The following is an 18,474-nucleotide window of genomic DNA, read 5'->3' on the forward strand; positions in this document are numbered from 1 at the left end:
CCACATTGGGATCTCCTCCCTTAACCCAAAGCTGATGAAAAGTCCAGGGTGTCTCACCTGGCTTTACTTTACCTACTGCCCTGCCTGGCTCCTCCTGGCAGTATCCCAAAAGAACCACCAGCCCCATGGGGTGGTGGTGACCCATCACCATGAGTGAGCAACTACACCGAGGGCAGCCACTGTCTCAGGGATAGGGGGCTCATCCTAGGATCTCCTGGGGAGTATGGGACTCATCCTGGGTTGCAGGGAAGAGTATTCTGGGCTTGCACAAGACTTACTACTGGATGTTTAGAGGAGGAATCAAAGGTGGGGAGGAGAGATCGAGGTGATTTGTGGCAGCGTTGCTTCTCGGGCTGCTTGTGAAAGCTCTCAAGCCCAGGTGGCTATGCTGGTCAGGGTGTGGAGGGGATGGTGGCTGTCCTGGCTGAGGTGTCAGTGGGACTGTGGCCATCTTGGTAGGGCACTGAGGGGGACCATGGCCGCCTCAGAGTTCAGCTGTCCCAGGGAGGGTGGCTGTGGCATGGAGTGGACTGTGGCCATCTTGGTTGGGACTTCAAAGTGACCGTGGTGTCTGGGGCAGGGTATTGAGGGGTTGGGTGCCATCTCAGCCAGGGCATGGGCTCTCTGTTGGGTCCTCTCTGTTGAGGGGACTATGGCCACCTCAGCTGGGGCATTGAGGGGATGACGACTATCTTGACCGAGGCATTGAGGGGACCACGGCCACCTGGGCCGGGGCACTGAGGGGACGCAGGGTGGGGTGCCCGCCCGTGGGGACACCCGCCATTGCCGCCCGCTCAGCCCCGGGCTCGCCCGGGACACACACACACGCTCCCCCTCCGCCGATGCAATGGTACGGCCCGGCGGGCCTCCCCCCCCCGCCCCGCCATCCCTCCGCCGCCGCCCGCCAAGCTCGTGTCCGTTTCCATGGGGACGGAGGGACGCCTGCAAGCGGAGGAAAACAGCGGTGCTCATTGGCTCCACCTAGCTGGGGAGAGCGGGGCAGGAGGAGGCGCAGCCCAATCAGAAGGCCGTCCGCCCCTCCGGCCCCGCCCCGGAGGGTTAAGGCGGCGGCGGTGGTTTCCGGCGTGGCTGTCGCAGGCGGAAGCGGCGGAGGAGGCAGCGCGGACATGGCGTCGGGCGGCGCCTGCGGCTCCCGCTCCCCATCCCCCGCCGACCGCCTCCCCCCGCCCTTCCCCGAGCCCCACGGCGGCGACAGCGACGCGCCGGAGGCGGCCGACAGCGACACGGAGGGCGAGGACATCTTCACCGGCACTGTGAGTGCGGGGGGCGGGGGGGAAGCCCCGGGGCTAGGCCCAGCCCGGGGCAGCTGTGAGGGAGGAGCTGCGGGACTGGGCCCGGCGATGCCTGTGAGTGGGCCCTTCTCTGAGGGGCTGCCCGGTGCCTGCAGGCAGTGGCCTGGCATCCTCCGTGTTTGGTTAAAAAAGGGGGAAACAGCTAACCCCCCCCTCCCCCACCCCGAAATAAAAGGGGGGTGGGCGATGCCTGTGGGCTGTATTCCTGTACGGAGCCCGGCATCTCCTCCCTCCCTGAGAGCACCTCAAGCGCCTTGGGTGGCTGCAGAGGGGCGTGCTGTGGGGACCAGGGGTGTGCTCGGGGGTCAGGGAGCAGGCCCCGGTGTTGCAGCCGGCTCTCTTGGCTGCGGGATGGTGAAACAGCTTGTGCCGGGCCGGTCTCTGTTTCCCCGGGATTATAACCCATCAATTCTTGCAGAACCCAAGCATCTCGAAGGAGCCCATCAGTGTAAAGATGTCCCTGCGTGGCTGGGGCACAGCACGGGGGGCAGTTGCCTGCTGCTTGATACTCCCCCTGGTCAGGGTCAGAGTGCCTCGTGAGCGGGCTGCCTCGCTGGTTTGAAACCCGGTGGCAGCCACAGCTCAGCGTCTTCGCTGCGCAGCTTGTGAGACTTCACGGGGAAAAGCCCCTGTCTTCGTTCCCCTGGCATCGGCTCGTGTCCCTTCAGCATCCAGAGGGTGCTGGTGTGGCTGACGTGGTGGTCGTTGCCTTCCGTTTGGTGTTGGGGGACAAACCCCTCCGTGCAGCGGGGGGGAGATGGCACGAGGCACCCGTTGTCCCCTGCTCGTGGTGAGGGGGCTCGCCAACGCCTTGGTGGCCTCCCTTGCCTTGTACTGACCCAATTATCTGTGGAAGGCTCTAGGGAGGTTTGGTGGCGCTTGTTCAGCAAACCAGGTCACTGTGCTGCTGTGCAGCTTCCCCACTGAAGGTGGAGGTGTGAATGGTCAAGGGTTTCTGCGCCTTTTCTTGTTTCTGATGGTCTCCGGTGTACGAATCCCTGGTTGTTGAAGGCCGTTGGCATTAACTCGTGCCAGCTTTGGCCAGCTGTGCCGATGTTTGCTCCAAACAGTGACCAGCCGACAGGAGGGGAGTTAAAACACTGGCTGGTGCTTTCCCAAGCTGAATCCCTCCCCAGCCAGCCTCTGGCTTCAAGTTCTTGCGTCCACACTGAGCGAGGATCTCTGCTAGAGGGGCCACAGAAGCTGGCTCTTCCAGCAGGCTGGTTGCTTGAACACTGCAGGTACTAGGGTTGATTTCCTAAGCTCTACGAGCTGAAGCTGGTCACGTTGTCCCCTGTGAGGGCTGACGCTGTGGCCTCTTCCTGTCTCACCTGGGCTTTTTCCAGCCTGCCTGCTCCTGCCGGCAGAGCAGGAGGAGTTGGTGTCTCTGGCAGGAAGCTTTCCAGAAACCTTCACCTGTCTGCAGTTTCCCAGCCCTCATGTTTTCCCTGGACTGGGCTCAGGGAGGCCTCGAGCAGACTGTGGTCGTGGACTTGCAAACCTTTCTGCTACTGGGAAGGGAGCTGGCCTGGCCAAGCTTCTCCGGCCACCGGCACAAAGCTGAGGCTGTTGCTGCCCTGCTTCTGGTGGAGCTCCCGGCCTGGTGCTGCCCTGGTGTCCTTGAGCTGTGCTTGCTCAGCAGTAGGCTGTCTTCTGCTGGTGGCTTAGCAGCAGGGAGTAAGGCAGATTTGGGGACATGTGCATGAGCTTGTGAGGATGAAACTCTCACATTGGTCTGGGCAAAAAAGAGCAGTGCGGTCGTACGTTTTGAGAATAACGTGGGGAAGTGCAGCCGTGGCTTTGTGAGAGGAAGATGCTGGTACCTCTGGCTGGCACCAGGGTATGGTGATGGTCTTGAACTTCTTGGGACCTTTCTTTGTTGAAGAGCTGAAGATGTTGTAGGCGGCTTATTGCTCTGCGGTAGAGGCAGCCTAGCAAAATGGACGAGCACTGACTGCTGCGGGCGTTCGCGCAAATAAAGCGTCCCTTCACTAAACTGGAGTCTATTAAGCTAAAGCAGCTTATCAGGTGTTTAGTAGTGTTGTTGAAGCAACTATCATAACTAATACTTGGCTCTTCTGTGCGGCCTGGTGACTGTGTTGTCTGTCTGCCCTTGAGCATGAGCAAAACACTTTCTGTGGAGCAGGGGGGTCAGGCTGGTGAGGCAGATGCACCCAACTGCTGGCATTCCGGTGGCTTGACGGCGCTTAGCTGTGGTACAGTAGCCAGCAAAAGAGTGTTCAGGTCAGACACAAATGTAACTGGAGCTGGACCTTGTCTGTCTGTCAGCGAAGGTTGGATACCTGTGTGACCACAGTCTTCTCTGCTTCCCGATCGTAAGCGTCAGGCTCTCGCTGGGGGACCTGGGGAGCTTCTGCCTGCACACGTGATGATCGGGGTGCACTGGATCAGGCCTCTGAGATGCGGGTATTATGTCATGGGCTGATCTAAAAGAGGCCCTGGCTTTTCTGTAGTAGCAGATGGAGAAGTAGGAACAGGGTGTGGTACTTTCCTAGTCTTAAAAACTGAATGTAAGGCGAACTGAGAACCGGTCACAGCAGAAAAGCAGATAGCCCTTTTCTGTGTTTGAGAGCTGGGAGACTCATTAGGGAAACTTCAGAGCCCACCTTACCTTGTCCATGTGCAGTGGGGTTTCTTTACCAGAGCTCCTATTGAAGCGGAGGTTCTGAATGAGACCTGCTACAAATGTCCCTAACGTGGGTCACTGTGGTAGTAGTCCTCTTGGCCGCTGGCTGGAAGAGGTCCTGGTGGTGGTGGCGGTACTCTTGTTGGCTTGGGCACCAGTCTGAAGGACCCTGGGATGGGTCTGGGTGTGATGTTTGGTGCGGGTCTCTGCTCCACACTCTCCATCGCTAACAAATGTAGCTCCTGCCTGTAACTGTTGTGATCCGAGCTGGGAGCACTCCCAGCTTTCTCCTCCAGGAAAATGTCCTAAAATACGGGAGGACTCCCCATCAAACGGCACTGGTGTTTTACGTACCCAAAGACTTGAGCCAGCCTCAAAGAGGAGCTGCGTTAGCAAAGCTTTAGTCCTTCAGGAGCAGTGGGAACCGATGATGTTTCCTTCCTGAAGAAAATGCCAAGGAGCCTGTCGGTTCGGAGCCGCTGCTAATAGTGCTCCATTTACTGGCTGTCAAAGACCTTTTCTGTTTTCTGCTAAGATGTTAAAGAATAGTGCTTGCTGTCCGATCCTTGCTTGGAATAACTTGTACTTCCTTGTTTGCCTGCAAAACGAGGGATGATTTGTGCTGCCGGCATCCATGGTGCTTGCCTGCAGCAGGAATGCAGAAATAGCTCTGCCTTCTGGTGTGGTGGACTGGCTGGCACACAGGTTCTCGGGTGGGCTTACACCTTGTCCACAAGCCTGCTCCCAGTAGCCAGGACGGTCCCCCCCAGCGAAGCTGTGTGCCCAAGAGGCTGTTTGCTGTGGCAGGATCAGCTGCGTTGTAAATCCCAGCCCTGGTGCTTGGGGCTGGCTTGTCCCAGCCGAGCCGTACACGGGGAGCGCGAGCTTTGGGTCTCAAAGCGTGGCGTGCCAGACTTTGCCAGCATTGCTTTGCAAAACACAGAGCGCCGTGCCTGACTTCAGTCCAGCTGCGACAGCCTTGTTCCTGCTGCGAGGGCTGTTGGAGGGGTTGGTGCAGCTCCGTGAAGTCGGCTGTGAGCTCCTCTGGCACTACTTGAAGTGAGCTGCTGCACTGAAGCACGGCCTGGCTGCCTTTGTGCGGGCCCTAACCAGCGCTCTGCGGAAGGACACCTCTGCTCGTCGTGGTGGTTGAACTGCTAGCACAAGTTAAGCTGCTGACAAGGCTCCTGCGGTCCCCGGCGTCTTGCCTTTGGGCAAGCAAATTGCTGCGGGCCTCTGCCGCCAGCGGTGACAGCTTGGCTTCCCCAAGGGCTCTCCTGTCAGCAGCGTGCTCAGCTCACTGCGGTTAAGGTGCTGCCCACCTGCCTTGATGCAGCGTTAGTGCTGGCGTGCAAGTCACTGCCTGGAAACGGCATGGCCGGGTGTGTTACGGGTGTTGTGAACAGGAGTGCTGGCATGGTCTCGACTGCCTCCTGCTCCCGACACCTGTAGCAGAAAGACTGGGGCTGTGACGCTTGGCCTGTGGGCTAGCACGTCCCAGTGACCTGCTGGCTGCTCCCGTTCTGCTAAAAATCAGGTTCAAAGCTGGCGCTGAAGGCTCGCGTGATGCTTGGTGTCTTAATGGCTCAGATGCCTCGGTACAGCCCTGCTGGCAGAGATTGTAACGCTCAAGGGTGGGTGGAAGGGAAGCAGTCTGTGATGTCCTCCGGCCACGTGGCCCACACGGTAGTGACTCTGTGTGGCAGTGGCTAGGAAGGCGAACTGTTTGGTCCCCCAGCCTCCATTCCTCAGTGTAAATGACCTCTTGTTTACGTGCTTTTAATTCTCTTACAGAGCAAGCCCACGGCACCAAAAAGAGAATCTCTTCTCCCTGTGAGCACCTCAAAAGAGAATGGGGTTCGTGTAGAGCAAGATGATCAGGACTTATTTGCAGGTGAGTCTGTACCTTCTGGGTGTTTGCTGTGGCTTTCTGAGCTCTAAGCTTGGAGGGATCTGTTTTTAAGCATAACATGCAGGTCATGGATATTTCTGGACTATCGCAGGTCCTTATCTCAAACTCGTGTTCCAGTCTGCTTTGGGAGCGCTAAGCTCCCAAAGTGTTTTTGGGATGGTCGGAGTAACCTCCTCCAGGTCTCTAGCATAATCATGCAGCGGGATTAACTGTTTGGAAGCTGAAGAGGTTTAAAATGGGGTTTGCTTTACTTTTGTTGTCTTAAACTGCAAGGTGAGGAGTGTCTTCTCAGAGTTAAAAGACTTTTAGTCTCTGCCACCTTCTCCCTCCATACAGGTGGAGGAAGCATCTCTAGTAGAGACACGTCTGTTCCCAAGGAACAGGAAACATGACCACCCTCAGCTGGGGAAAACGAGGAGGGTCAGACCTTCCCCAGCCCTGGCATGGTGGGACATCTCTGGCAGAGGCATCTGAGAGTCAGTTCTGGAGACACCTGCTAAACGGATGGAAGTTTTTACTTCCTCTGGGTGGAGAAGTGTACTGGGAAGGAGCCTACCTTCCAGGCTGGCCTACGTGCTGTGTAAAAATCCAGCTCAGCTTTAGCTGTTCTAGTGTGCAGCTCCTCTAGCACACAGCAAGGGGGTGATGCCCAGCTCCTTCTAGAATAAGAATTTCATTGGATTAACTTAATGTTCTCCAGCAGGATTGATCAAATGCTCTTACTGCAGTGAAGATGCATTAAGTCATGCTCTTCCCCCTGCTTACATGTGTCCTCCCTATGGATTTTTTTTGCTAATTGAAACTATTGTTACTCCTTAAATCCCATGAACCTCTTGGAGAATATTGAAATTACCTTTCCAGAAACCCGAAGTAGAGAGGCTGACCCTTGCAAACTTCTCTTGACAGATGCCACTGTAGAGTTGTCTCTAGACAGCACGCAAAACAACCAGAAGAAGGAACTGGCCAAAGCATCCAATCCTGCCCCCTCATTAGAAGTAGCTGCAAGCTCTTCTTCTAGAAACCCTCCGAAGAGCTATGAGGAGGTGAGAATTGCTCTGAGCTTTCCAACTTGCCCTGCTGGTTTCAGACTGTAATTGGCAGGAACCTGTCTGCTTACTTGGTTGTAAACATGCATCTTAAATGATGCAATTAATGTAATTGCCATATTGGATGCCCTGGCTTGTATCTCAGGCCATCAGGCTGGGACTGATACGACTGAAGTGGGGTTCAGGTCAGCCTGATGGCATTCTTGCTTGTGTGATGATGCAGACTGCTTTCAAAGCTGAAATAGCAAGCGGCTGATCTGGTCCTGAGGGTCCAAGCTCTGGCTTGGAGCTCTGTCACACAGTGCTGGGGCAAGCGGTGTAGCTGCTCCTGTCCATGTTTTTAAAAGAAACAGTCTCCTAAGTGACGTGAGAGCACAGGGTCCTTAAGTGGAACTTGTAGTCTGGTCACCAAGCCCGGTTAATCAGGTGGTACTTGGCCTAAATCTGCATTTTCTCCTGTAGAGAGACTGAAACTATTTTGGAGACAAGTGCTCCTTTTCTGCCCCAAACACCCCTGAGCTCAGGAGGACGGACTGCAGCGCTGTCAGGAGCTGTCTGCAGACTGGCTGAAGTGAAGGAGTGATGCAGAACTAGGCCAGGGTGCTGAGCTGATCAGTGAACCGATAAGCTGTCACCTTCAGGTTCACAGACCAAAGGCCCATTGAGACCAGTTGCAGCTGTGCTTCGCCCAGTCCTTTAACGCCGTTCCCCTAACAAGGCATGGCAATGCTTGCTAAGCAAGCCTGAAGCCTCTGTGGTCTGTCAGAGGCAGTACTGCTGGTGTACCTGCTCACTGGCCTTTAGCAAAGCAGGGTATGACAAAAAGACCAGTTCAGACTGGGTCTACCAGTTGCTATCCCAGCTTTCCATCCCCATGTGCCTACCCAGTACAACTTGCCTTCTGCATAAGTTGGGTATCTTACGCTGTTTTGGATGAGAACTGAAATCATGATGTAAAAGAGCCCAAAGGGAGCTGTCTTGTGCAGAGCTGAGACTGGCCTCTGCAGAGTTTCACCTTGGGGCTGAGGAGTTTGTACATCAGTCTGTGCACGTAGTGGTGTAGTAAAGACAAATCCAGTTTGGGATCCTTGGAACACGTAGCTTGGACACAGGCAAGAAGCTCAAGGGCTTTGTAGAATGATCTTAGCCAGACTGAAGTGCCAAAGATGCCTTGGCAGTGTGACAAGCTCGCTGTAACGTATGGGACGTCATGGTTTGGGGTGGTGTGAAGCCTGGCTTTCTAGTTTTAACTTGCAGTCCTTGTGTGCTTACTCCAAACAGCTGGAAGAAGAAGAACAGGAGGACAAATTTGAGCTGACTGTAGGAGTGAGTGACCCAGAGAAAGTTGGTGAGTTAACGTCCTGTCTTGCTGTACAGTGAAGCACAGTTAGACAAGCCAGGCTTGGCAGTAGGACCAAATGCAGCTGTCACCTCCACGTGCCCCAGTGCTGGCTTTTGAGCTGTCTCCGCAAGCGCAAACTCTATCCCGGGGTAACTCCTCCGAGACTTCCTCCAACATCTAGAAGAAATGAAGCTACACAAAGCAAAATGCCTAGGTTGAGAATGAGTGAGGCAGAAGCATGTTCTGGAAAGCCAGGGCACCTCAAAGGCAGGGAGCCAGGAGCAGGTTTTTTTGGGAGGGTGAAACGTGATGCTTGCAGTAGCAGAGCTCGGTGTGTGGAACTGTGGTGACCAACTTGACTTGACCTCCAGGCAGCACTGTCCTGTGTGCAGCTGGCAAGGGGATGGCAAAACTGCATTAACCTAAACCACAGTGTATTATTCCATGCTCTGGCACCTTCTCTAGCAGCTGTGCTTGCCAGGGAAGCAGCTCTGGCTTCAAACTGAGAAGCAAGAGGATTTCTCTGTGTTGAAAGTGGGAGTCAGAGGAACTTGGCCGGCTACGTGGCAGTCCCTGGGGTGCAGAGAACCCAAGGTAACATCTGGTCCCAGCCAGCGGAGCAGCCTCATGAGTGGCAGCTTGTTCTCACTCCATGACTCGTGATCTCTGGAGCTGGGAGGTGCACTGACATGTAAATCAGAGGTATATTAGGGGTAGCATCAGACCTCTGAGGATGCCCTTCAGTTGAACTGCCAGGTAAACAAGGGGATTTCTGTGTTAGCTGGAGAAAACTGCCTGTGATGTTTCAGAATCCAACCACATGCAGTCAGGGGCTGTCTGACTTGCATCGCCTGAATAGACTGCTTCATGTACTGTACAGCCACCGAATTGTTGCGTGCTGAGCAGATGCGTGGAGCCAGCCCAAATGCTGTCGGTGTAACAAGCGCCTGATTGTCTGCGTTGGCTGCCTTAGGATGTAAAAGAAGGCTAAGCAGTCAGGTTGGGGAAATGCCTGCTGGGCAGGAGTCCAGGGTCCCGCAGTGAGATGCTGCCTGTGGTGCTGCGTGAAGCTCTGGGGCTCTGTCAGACCGAAGATGTAAACCACTGAGGCAGGCAAAGGCCAGGAGATTGCAGGAGCCTTGTGCTTTGCTTTCGGGTGACAGTGGAACGTGCTGATCTTGTGACATTAACGCCTTGTTTCTGTTTTCGGTAGGGGATGGCATGAATGCCTATGTAGCCTACAAAGTGTCAACACAGGTACGTCTAACTCATCGCTCCCGAGATGGGCTGCCGTTATTTTTCCATGCTTGAAGGCAGCTGGACTGTCTGCTCTCAGACAAGCCAGTGATGACCTAAATAGACAGGAGGACTGAATGCCTCGTTACATGGATTCAGGAGTTATAATCCAGCCCTACAGATCAAAGGATGAGCCTAGCTGAGAAACAGGTTTTGAATCTGTTTGAAAGGAGACCGCCTTTGTTTTCAGCCAGTTAGCTCTCAGCAGTCCTGGCTGGTACCGATGCTCAGTGTTGGAGTGAGCAGCAGGAATGACATCTGTTGGGGAGAGCCCCAGACACTGGGGTCGTTGCTAAAGGTTCTGTGCCGATGGTCGCATCGGATTAAGCTGACCTGAACTCAACCCTTTTGCGTCAGGACCTGCTCTCCTGGGCTAGTCACAAGAAATTGAGCCTTCTGCAGCTGCTGCCTTGCTTGGAGCTTTGGGGTGCTGCTCTGAGCTCTGCAAAAATTTATTCCTGGCTGTCTGGAGAGCGGCTGCTGGACGACAGGCATCCTGTGGTCTGAAGCTGATGGTGTGTGAAGGGGACTAAGGGACTTGTTAGCCTCCACTCCTGCTCTGCAAACACAGTCAAAAGCCACTGGTGGCCCCTGTAGTCTTAAGGTGATAAAGCATGACCTGACAGCGGTCCCTGTCCCTGTGTGGAGCAGGGATGATGGGATTAGGCAGTGGGCAGGGCTTACCAAGCAGCCTGCGGCTGCAGTAGCAGCTGCTCTGTTATTTAGTGGCATGAATACTGCTGCTCGGTCCAAGGAGAGCTGTTAGGAGGTAAGTTGCTGAAAACCTAGGCTGAGGCTTGCTCTATTCATTCCTTCTGTCTTGCAGAGCTCAAGCTGTCCTACTTCATCCCCAGAAGTGACAGCAGATAGAGCTAGCAAAAGGCTGTGCGTGCAGGGGCAAGCTTCCCTGGGTGAGTCTGATCTGAGTCTCGTCTCTTCCCCCAGACGAGCATGCCAATGTTCAGGAGCAAGCAGTTTTCAGTGAAAAGGAGGTTCAGTGACTTTCTGGGTCTCTATGAGAAGTTGTCGGAGAAGCATGCCCAAAACGGGTTCATCGTTCCTCCGCCGCCCGAGAAGAGTCTCATAGGTGAGTGGTGGAGGTGGAGAGTGCTGGAGCTGGTCCTTCTGATGGTGAGCTTTGCGCCCCAAGGACAGGCCTGCGTGCGGCCTCGGAGCAGGGTAGAGGGGAAGCTGCAGCGCAGCTGTGGGAAGCAGGTGTGGAAAATAGTCTAGGTTCTGTGGCACAGACGAAACTCGGGTTCCATGCTTGGAGCTCTGGGCTTCAAGCCTTGTTTGAGCCTGCAGATGCTTCCACATCTGCTCCGTGTAGAGTGAAACCTTATCCTCTGCGCGGTCACTGAGTTGCTGTTCACTTGAGTCCAGACCTGTAACCCTTCCAGTCTTGCCTGGCATTGCTTTCCCTCTTTTCTGGATGTCGACTTCTGCTAGATGTGAGGTATAAACAGGTTTTAAATTTCCAAGTAGCTGTTGCTCATGCAAGGTCTAATTCCTGCCGTAAAATGCTTCTCCTCTACCGCCACCCGACAGCCTGTACTTTGTAACGAACCGCGCGTGTATCGGGTTTGAAGCAGCTCAGTAATTATGTCTTCCTTCTGTGCTAGGAATGACCAAAGTGAAAGTTGGGAAAGAAGACTCCTCCTCTGCAGAGTTCCTAGAAAAAAGACGGGCTGCTCTAGAGAGGTACAGACCCCAACAGCTATCCCCTCGTGCCTGAGCCAAGCAAGGGACCTCTGAAAGGTCAGACTGGCTGCACGCTCCTCCCTACCTGAGAAAAGCCGTCTGCTTCTGGGTTTGCAGCAAACCTGGAGGCTGCTGAAGAGTTGCGACTGCAGAGAGATGCTTTGACTCTGTAAAACAATCTCCTGCTTCAAAAGTTTCTGCTGGTGTTTGGTCCAAATCTGGCCAAACTTTGCTGACAGGGAAGGGAGAAAACTGAGCTGTCTCGAGAGCCCTAAAGTATGGATGTTGAGTAATTGTACAAACAATGCAGATCAGGTGAGAAACAACTTGGTCTCTGTCTGACTTGCACCCTAACGACACAGCCACAAGTGGCCTTTGCTCTGCCACCTGCGTTGACTGTTGTAGTTAGCACCAGGATGCTGATCCCCTCCAGCTTCAGCCTCTGAAAGAAAAGTGTCCTTGTTGATGTAAGGCTGGATCTTGATCACTTGATGTATCAAGTAACTTTCTTGCTATAGCAAGTATTAATCAATGGTCTGGCAGGTCTGGTCTTGCAGGCTAGTCTGACTAGAGTCTGCAGGGAGGTAGGACTTTTGGTGGGTGAATGAGGACACCTTGTTTCAGGGTAAATGACAAGCATGTTGCAGCTCACTGTGATGGCTCAGAGCCAGGTTTGCTACAACCAAAGTCACTCTTGGTGCATTCCTCTCCACAGGTACCTCCGGAGAGTGGTCAGCCATCCCACAATGCTGCAGGACCCAGACGTCAGGGAGTTCTTGGAAAAGGAGGAGGTCAGTAGTGTGGAATAACGTAGCTACAAGTACCTTGGAAGTGTAGAAGGAAGTGGTACCCAAGCAGGTCATGAGGCATGAGGCTTCACAGCTCAGCCAGAAGCAGCAGAACTCTGTAAGAGCTCTTAACCAGTGACATTGACAACAGTGGTGGTGGTTGACCCTGGCTGGATGCCAGATGCCCACCAAAGCTGCTCTATCGCTGCCCTCCTCAGCTGGACAGGGAGAGAGTGGATATAACAAAAGGCTCATGGGTCAAGACAGGGACAGGGACATCACTCAGCATTTACTGTCACAGGCAAAACAGACTCGGTTTAGGGAAATTAATTTATTGCCCAATGAATTGGAGTAGGGTGATGAGAAAATAAAACCAAATCTTAAAAAACCTTCCCCCCACCCTTCCCTTCCTCCTAGGTTTAACTTCACTCCCCAATTCTCTACCTCCTCCCTGCTGTCCAGCAGCACAGGGGACAGGGAATGGGGGTTACAGTCAGTTCATCCCACGCTGTCTCTGCTGCTCCTTCCTCCTCAGCGGGAGGGCTCCTCACGCTCTTCCCCTGCTCCAGCGTGGGGTCCCTCCCACGGGACACAGTCCTCTTCTTCACTGACCTTGGTGTCTGTGCAGTTGCTTGTCACACTCTCACTCCTCTCTCCAGCTGCAGCTGGGCAGGTTTTTTCCCTTAAACTCGCTATCCCAGAGGCGCTACCACTGTTGCTGATGGGCTCGGCCTTGGCCAGCGGCGGGTCTGTCTTGGAGCTGGCTGGCGTTGGCTCTGTTGGACATGGGGAAGCTTCTCACAGAAGCCACCCCTGGAGCCCCCCCGCTACCAAAAACTTGCCGTGCGATCTTCGTACAACAGAACTCTCTTCTGTGTCAGTGCTTGCCTAAGCACTGTACGCTCACAAAGAGCTGTGGCCTAGCCTGCCCGCATCATAGCGGGGGGCACATGTTGAGAGCGTCTTTGTTCACTGAAATCCGTGACAGGACTGTAGCCTGCAGTTTGGAGGGGAGGGAGGTCCTGTGCTGGCTTGGCCTGGTGCTCAGATGTTGAGAGAGCTGGGTCTGTACTGAAACATGTGGCAAATGTGGTCCCTGCTCCTCCAAGGAGAGCGTGTCCATGCCCAACTGGTACCTCACGTGGAGAAGTCGTTCTTAAAGAGGCTGAGCCCTGGGGAAACTGTAGCCTGAGTGATTCCAGCACTAATGCTGTGCTGGAGGGCTCTGATGTAGGAGCAGGTGTCGTGGAAGCACCTTGCTTTGTTGCTGAGCAGATGCAGCTCTGTCTGGAAAATAGTTGTGGCTGGTATAGAGGATTTCCCAGCATCAAAGCACCGCTCTACTCTAGCGTCCCCCAGCAGCGCAGGCTGCTACTGGCTTTTGGAGAGATGCTCCGAAGCACTTCTGCAACCCTAGTGACCTTGGGCAGCCCTCAGTTTGGGGATTCAAGTAGCATGTCTGGTTCTTAAAGATCTGTGTTACCTTGGCCAAGCAGAGCAGACGGATCCCAGAACTCCTCATTTGTTTGAAAACACCTCCAGTCCTGTTGTTGGAAATACTGTACAGGCTGTGCCACCATTTGGGTGGTGTCTGGCTAATCCTTTGCAGTAGCTGTGGTGCCTGTGTTGCTGCGTGCAGAGAAGCCCTGCCTGTCAAGGGACCCACAAGGGAGAGTGATGCCACTGTGGTGGCTGTTTGGCTGCTTGCTAAGCTGCTTTTATCTCCTTTCTATTTCTTTATAGCTACCAAGAGCAGTAGGCACCCAGACCCTGAGTGGAGCAGGAATACTGAAGATGTTCAACAAAGCTACGGATGCTGTCAGTAAAATGACCATCAAGATGAATGAATCTGACATAGTAAGCATTAGGGCATCTCTGGGCTGTCCTCATCCTTGCTCCAGAGCTGCAAGCTCTCCCCGGCTCAAGCTTTGAGTGCGAGATGCGAGGAGAGCTCCGCAGCGCCACAGCGGTGGCCCCCGTGGGGATCAGCTCTGGGTTTACCCATTTCAGTGGTTCGAGGAGAAGCTGCAGGAGGTGGAGTGCGAGGACCAGCGGCTGCGGAAGTTGCACGCTGTCGTTGAAACGCTGGTGACCCACAGGAAAGGTAACGGGCCTGGTGCCGCTTGCTCTGTAGCTTGGCCCCTGACAGTGACGCCTCATGCGGTGCCTGACCAGAGGTCACCCGTGCGGGAGTGTCCTAGGAGGCACTTCTGAGGAGACAGGACACTGCTTCCTTGCTGTAAAGGACTCTCGGTCTCTTCATTGTCGAGGCAGAAGTAAAACAGTAATCCCACCTGTTCTGTGCAGCCCTACAAGCTTAGGACGACGGTGTTGAAGTGAACCAGTGTCCTGCTGGGTGAAGGCTGCTGTAGCAAACCTGAGCGGAACTGGTCTTACTGCTAGTTCCGAGCTGTCCTCTGGCAGGGAGCGGGGATGTTTTTCTTCCTCTGCATGTTTTGGCTTGACTTCTGCAAAGCTCTGCCTGTCCTCCCACTCCGCCGCATCCCTTCTCCTCCCCGGCCTAGCCCTCCTCCTGCCGTGCTGCAGAACCTGCCAGCTCTGACCGAGACAGTGCTGGCTCTTCCAGCGAGCGTCTCCTGGGGCTGCAGCAAAGCAGCTCCTTGGGCTGAACTCCAGGCTGGGGCTTTACTTTGCAGAGCACCTGGTGTAGCAAGGCCCATGGGCTGACTCTCTTACTCCATTTACTAGAGCTAGCGTTGAATACAGCCCAGTTTGCAAAGAGTCTGGCCATGCTGGGGAGCTCGGAGGACAACACGGCGCTGTCCCGGGCGCTGTCGCAGCTGGCTGAGGTGGAAGAGAAGATTGAACAGCTGCATCAGGAACAGGCTAACAATGACTTCTTCCTCCTGGCCGAGCTCCTGGGAGACTACATCCGCCTCCTCTCAGTTGTAAGGGTAAGCACTCCTTTGGGGCAAGCTCTAGGCTATGCTGTTGGTCCTAGTACCCATCTTGGGCTTACGTGTGCTGGGAGGCAGCTGGTCGTCTAAATTCAAGCACAGGCTTGCTTCTGACCTCGCCAGGCAGAGGGCAGACTTGCTGGTTGTCCAGTTGTGCACGTGTCAGAGTGGTTAGATTGGAAAAGTGGGGTAGGTGAGGCCTGGATCTGCTGCTGTTCTCCAGGGGGGACGTGGAGCAAGTCCATGGCTTGTAGGTGGCCTCAACCCTTCCAGAGGTGGAGGCTGCAGCTACTGCAGAGGCTGTGAGCTGATAGCCTGTGATCTGGCTGTTGCGAATCGATCTGCCAGGATCCTACTGGGGAAGAGCTTGAGTCTTCATGCAGTCTTCAGTGCAGTCCATGCAGCCTGCCTGGTGCACTGGCCTCCTTGCTGGAGGCTGAAAGAAACCAGTCCCAAGTGAGCTGCGAGTCTGGCAGGCTGACTCCTTCCTGCACCAAAGATGTCCTGCTGCTGAGCAGTTGTTTCTGGGGGCTGCAGAGGCCAGAGCACAGCCTAGTGAGTAGGCACAAGCCTCCTTGGTCCACCAGTCTGTACTGGGAGGTGTGGTGGGTGGTCCAGAGCCGCACCAAGATCTCCGATAGTGCTGGTGGTAGTAAGACTTATCTGGGATGTTCTCATAAGGAGCCCTAGTGTTGCCTCAGCCTTTACCTGTCTCTTGGCTGCTCTGTCCTTCTGACCAGCCTATCAGACACTGCTTTCTGCTTTGCTGGCTCTTCCCCACAATCTGGCTGGACATGTTCAGAAGCCTAATGGGGTCTTCCTTGCTTGGGCTGGTGGTTTGCAGGCCTGCTAGAATCATCCAGCCTCCCGGCAGACGCCTGCAAGCTGCTGCTGGAGATCCTGTGTGGGACAGGCAAAGGCAGCGCCTTGTGCTGGCCGCTCTCGATGGCAGGGCTGAAGCGGGCCGGCAGCAGAGCTCGGGTGTGGGCTAGGCGTTGTGCTTGGGGTGCTGCCACGTCAGCAGGTGGCCTCAGGCCTGTGCGGGATTGTGCCGAACTGTGTGCGTAGCTGAGCTGCTCCAGTGACGCTCGTACCAAACCCTGGAGCAGGTGGGCAAATCCTGTGCTGCCAGCCCTGTACGGAAGGAGGCCCCAGAGCTGCTCCTGAAGCACGAGTTGGTTGGTGTTGCACCTGGGCTCCTTTGCCAGTAGAGCAGCCCACCTTCTGGCTCAGCTTTGGTCGCGCTGAGATGGGTCCAGGACCTCACTGATGAAGCAGCTCTGCCCTTAGCAGATGTCCCCTCACCAAAGAGCTCCTTGGAGCTGCCCGCTGCTCCTGGTGTGGTAGCAGAGGCAGAGCAGAGCTCAGTCTCTGCCCCTTCCTTTCAGGGAGCCTTTGACCAGCGCATGAAGACCTGGCAGCGGTGGCAGGACGCCCAGACCATGCTGCAGAAGAAGAGGGAGATGGAGGCCAGGCTGCTGTGGGCCAACAAACCCGACAAGCTGCAGCAGGCCAAAGAGGAGATCTCGGAGGTAGGGGCTGAGGAGGAACGGGGTCTCTGCTCAGCTCCTTCCCTCCGTGCTCTGCCGCTGAGCAGTGAGAAGGGACCTTCTGAGCTGAAGGGACAGGTATCTACCGCCAAGCGTGCATCAAGGGATAAGCCAGCCTTGAGCAAGCCCCGAAGGAAGCCACAGAAGTTCCAGGAGGGGCTGCTCATGGTCCCATCTCCCGTGGCTTCCTTGCTGAGCTTGCAGCAAGGGATTCAGCTTGCTGTGACGGCGAGGACCAGAACTGTTGAGGGCCTCTCACAGAAACTGCTTGGAGAGGGGAGCGAGAGCTTCTGCACCTCCCCTGCCCTGGAAACAGCGCGCTTCCTCTCTGCTTCCTCTCTCTGCAGTGGGAGTCCCGTGTGACACAGTATGAAAGGGACTTTGAGCGGATTTCTGCTGTCATCCGTAAGGAAGTGATACGGTTTGAGGTACGTTTGGCCTAGCCCTTGGTGTGCAGCCCTTCACCTGGTTGGCCTTGATGTGCCTTGGCTGGGAACACCAGCCCGGGCTAGCCGAGGGGCACCTTGGCTCCCGACCCCGCTCCCAGTACAGCGGTTGGTAGTGTTTGTAAATCTGGACACGTGTGAGTTGGGGCATTGCTATTGCAGGCAGAGCTGGTGTCTTTTGGCTAAGAGGGGGCTTCTGCGTGGAGAAGCGTATCCGTTAAAAGGAAGGGCTGTGGGTGGGCGGGCAAAGATCCTCTGAGCCATCAGGCTGTGGCCAGAGGTGACCTTCATCCTCAGCATCCTGGGTTCTTCTGCTGGTCTTTTCACGGGGCCCCAGGAGGAACAGGAAAATCCTGGTGGTTTCTTCTGTGCCCCACCCCCACCCCAAAAGCCAGAGGGTTTTGGTGGTTTGTTCAGCCTTGCACTCACTGCTGCACCCCTCTCTTGCAGAAAGAAAAGTCCAAGGACTTCAGAAACCACGTCACAAAATACCTTGAGACGTTACTAAACTCTCAGCAACAGGTGAGGAGCCCCAGCCCCTGCCCCAGCTTCATCTCTCGAAGCTCAGCGGTGCGAACTCGTGAACCCCCACTGTGGGTGCGTCCTGCTCCCGAGGTGTGGGGAAGGATGAACCCCAGGGGCCGGAGCAGGGCAAAATAGAAGCGTTGCGTCCCCCTTGATGCCTTTTGCCAGGGGCAGGGCTGTGCCTTATGGCTTCTGCCCCCCCCAAGTGCTTCTCAACTCGCTCTGGGCTTGAATGGTGCTGGCAAAGTGCCTGCAGGCTCCTGACTCTCTCCCTCTCTCCTCTCCGCAGCTGGTGAAGTACTGGGAAGCGTTCCTACCCGAAGCCAAGGCTATTTCTTAATTGGACCGAGCAGACGAGCGTACCTGAACTTTGCCTTTTTTTTTTTTTTTATATACACTATACCTCTTCCTCTTTTACACATGAACGAACCCTAGTTAAACGCTCTGGAGCTGGTAGAGGTTTAACCCCCAGACAAGCAGCTTGCAAGCCAGTAACTCTTCTAACTGTATATTTTTCATTTAGCAACATATATTTTCTTACTGAAGAGAAACTAGTTTCCTGCTTTCAGACCAGACCTGCAGCAGGGGGTTAACGATATATGTAAAATGTATATTTTTCAGGCTGGGTTTTAGGGCTCTAATGACTATCTTACTCCTGCAGTGCCATTAAAATTCTGTAATAAAACTTCTATCAGGGCAAACGGGCTCTGTCTGTTTGTGGGCTGGGGTGGGGAGGGGTAACGGCTGCACCCTGCGGAGGCTGAGGGAGGCTGCGGAGCCTCCTGCCCTGTTGTGGCTGGGACGTGGGGTGACCTTGGGCGCTGCCCCAGCCACCTGCCCTGGCTCCTGATTAAGCTTTGGCTTTCTGCCTTGCTCCAAGCCTGGGCTGTTTTTAGGATCTGAGCTCAGTGGCCTTGCGTGGTGGGGCTTTGGGGGGGGACCTGCCCCCCAAGAAGCCACCGTGGAACCTTTGGGGGCTGTGATGGCTGA

At 55.1% G+C, this 18,474-nt stretch overlaps 1 protein-coding gene across 2 annotated transcripts; it reads left to right on the forward strand.

Annotated features, from left to right (window-relative positions):
• Window positions 1-1,127: 1,127 nt before the first annotated feature.
• On the forward strand, window positions 1,128-18,164 carry SNX1 (sorting nexin 1). Of its 2 annotated transcripts, none has more exons than XM_086471354.1 (15): window positions 1,128-1,274; window positions 5,755-5,854; window positions 6,779-6,915; window positions 8,200-8,266; window positions 9,474-9,517; window positions 10,502-10,643; window positions 11,179-11,257; window positions 11,973-12,048; window positions 13,789-13,902; window positions 14,035-14,149; window positions 14,755-14,960; window positions 16,352-16,495; window positions 16,861-16,941; window positions 17,410-17,481; window positions 17,774-18,164. In XM_086471354.1, exons 1-15 carry the CDS (start codon window positions 1,128-1,130, stop codon window positions 17,822-17,824), a joined length of 1,575 nt encoding a protein of 524 aa, XP_086327480.1. In that variant the 3' UTR covers window positions 17,825-18,164. The 2 variants fall into 2 exon arrangements, with proteins under 2 accessions (XP_086327480.1, XP_009955605.2); XM_009957303.2 differs by having other exon boundaries at window positions 14,056-14,149.
• Window positions 18,165-18,474: the final 310 nt, after the last annotated feature.

Source organism: Leptosomus discolor, chromosome 11, assembly GCF_034619465.1.
Source record: "Leptosomus discolor isolate bLepDis1 chromosome 11, bLepDis1.hap2, whole genome shotgun sequence".
NCBI classification, from domain to species: Eukaryota; Metazoa; Chordata; class Aves; order Leptosomiformes; family Leptosomidae; genus Leptosomus; species Leptosomus discolor.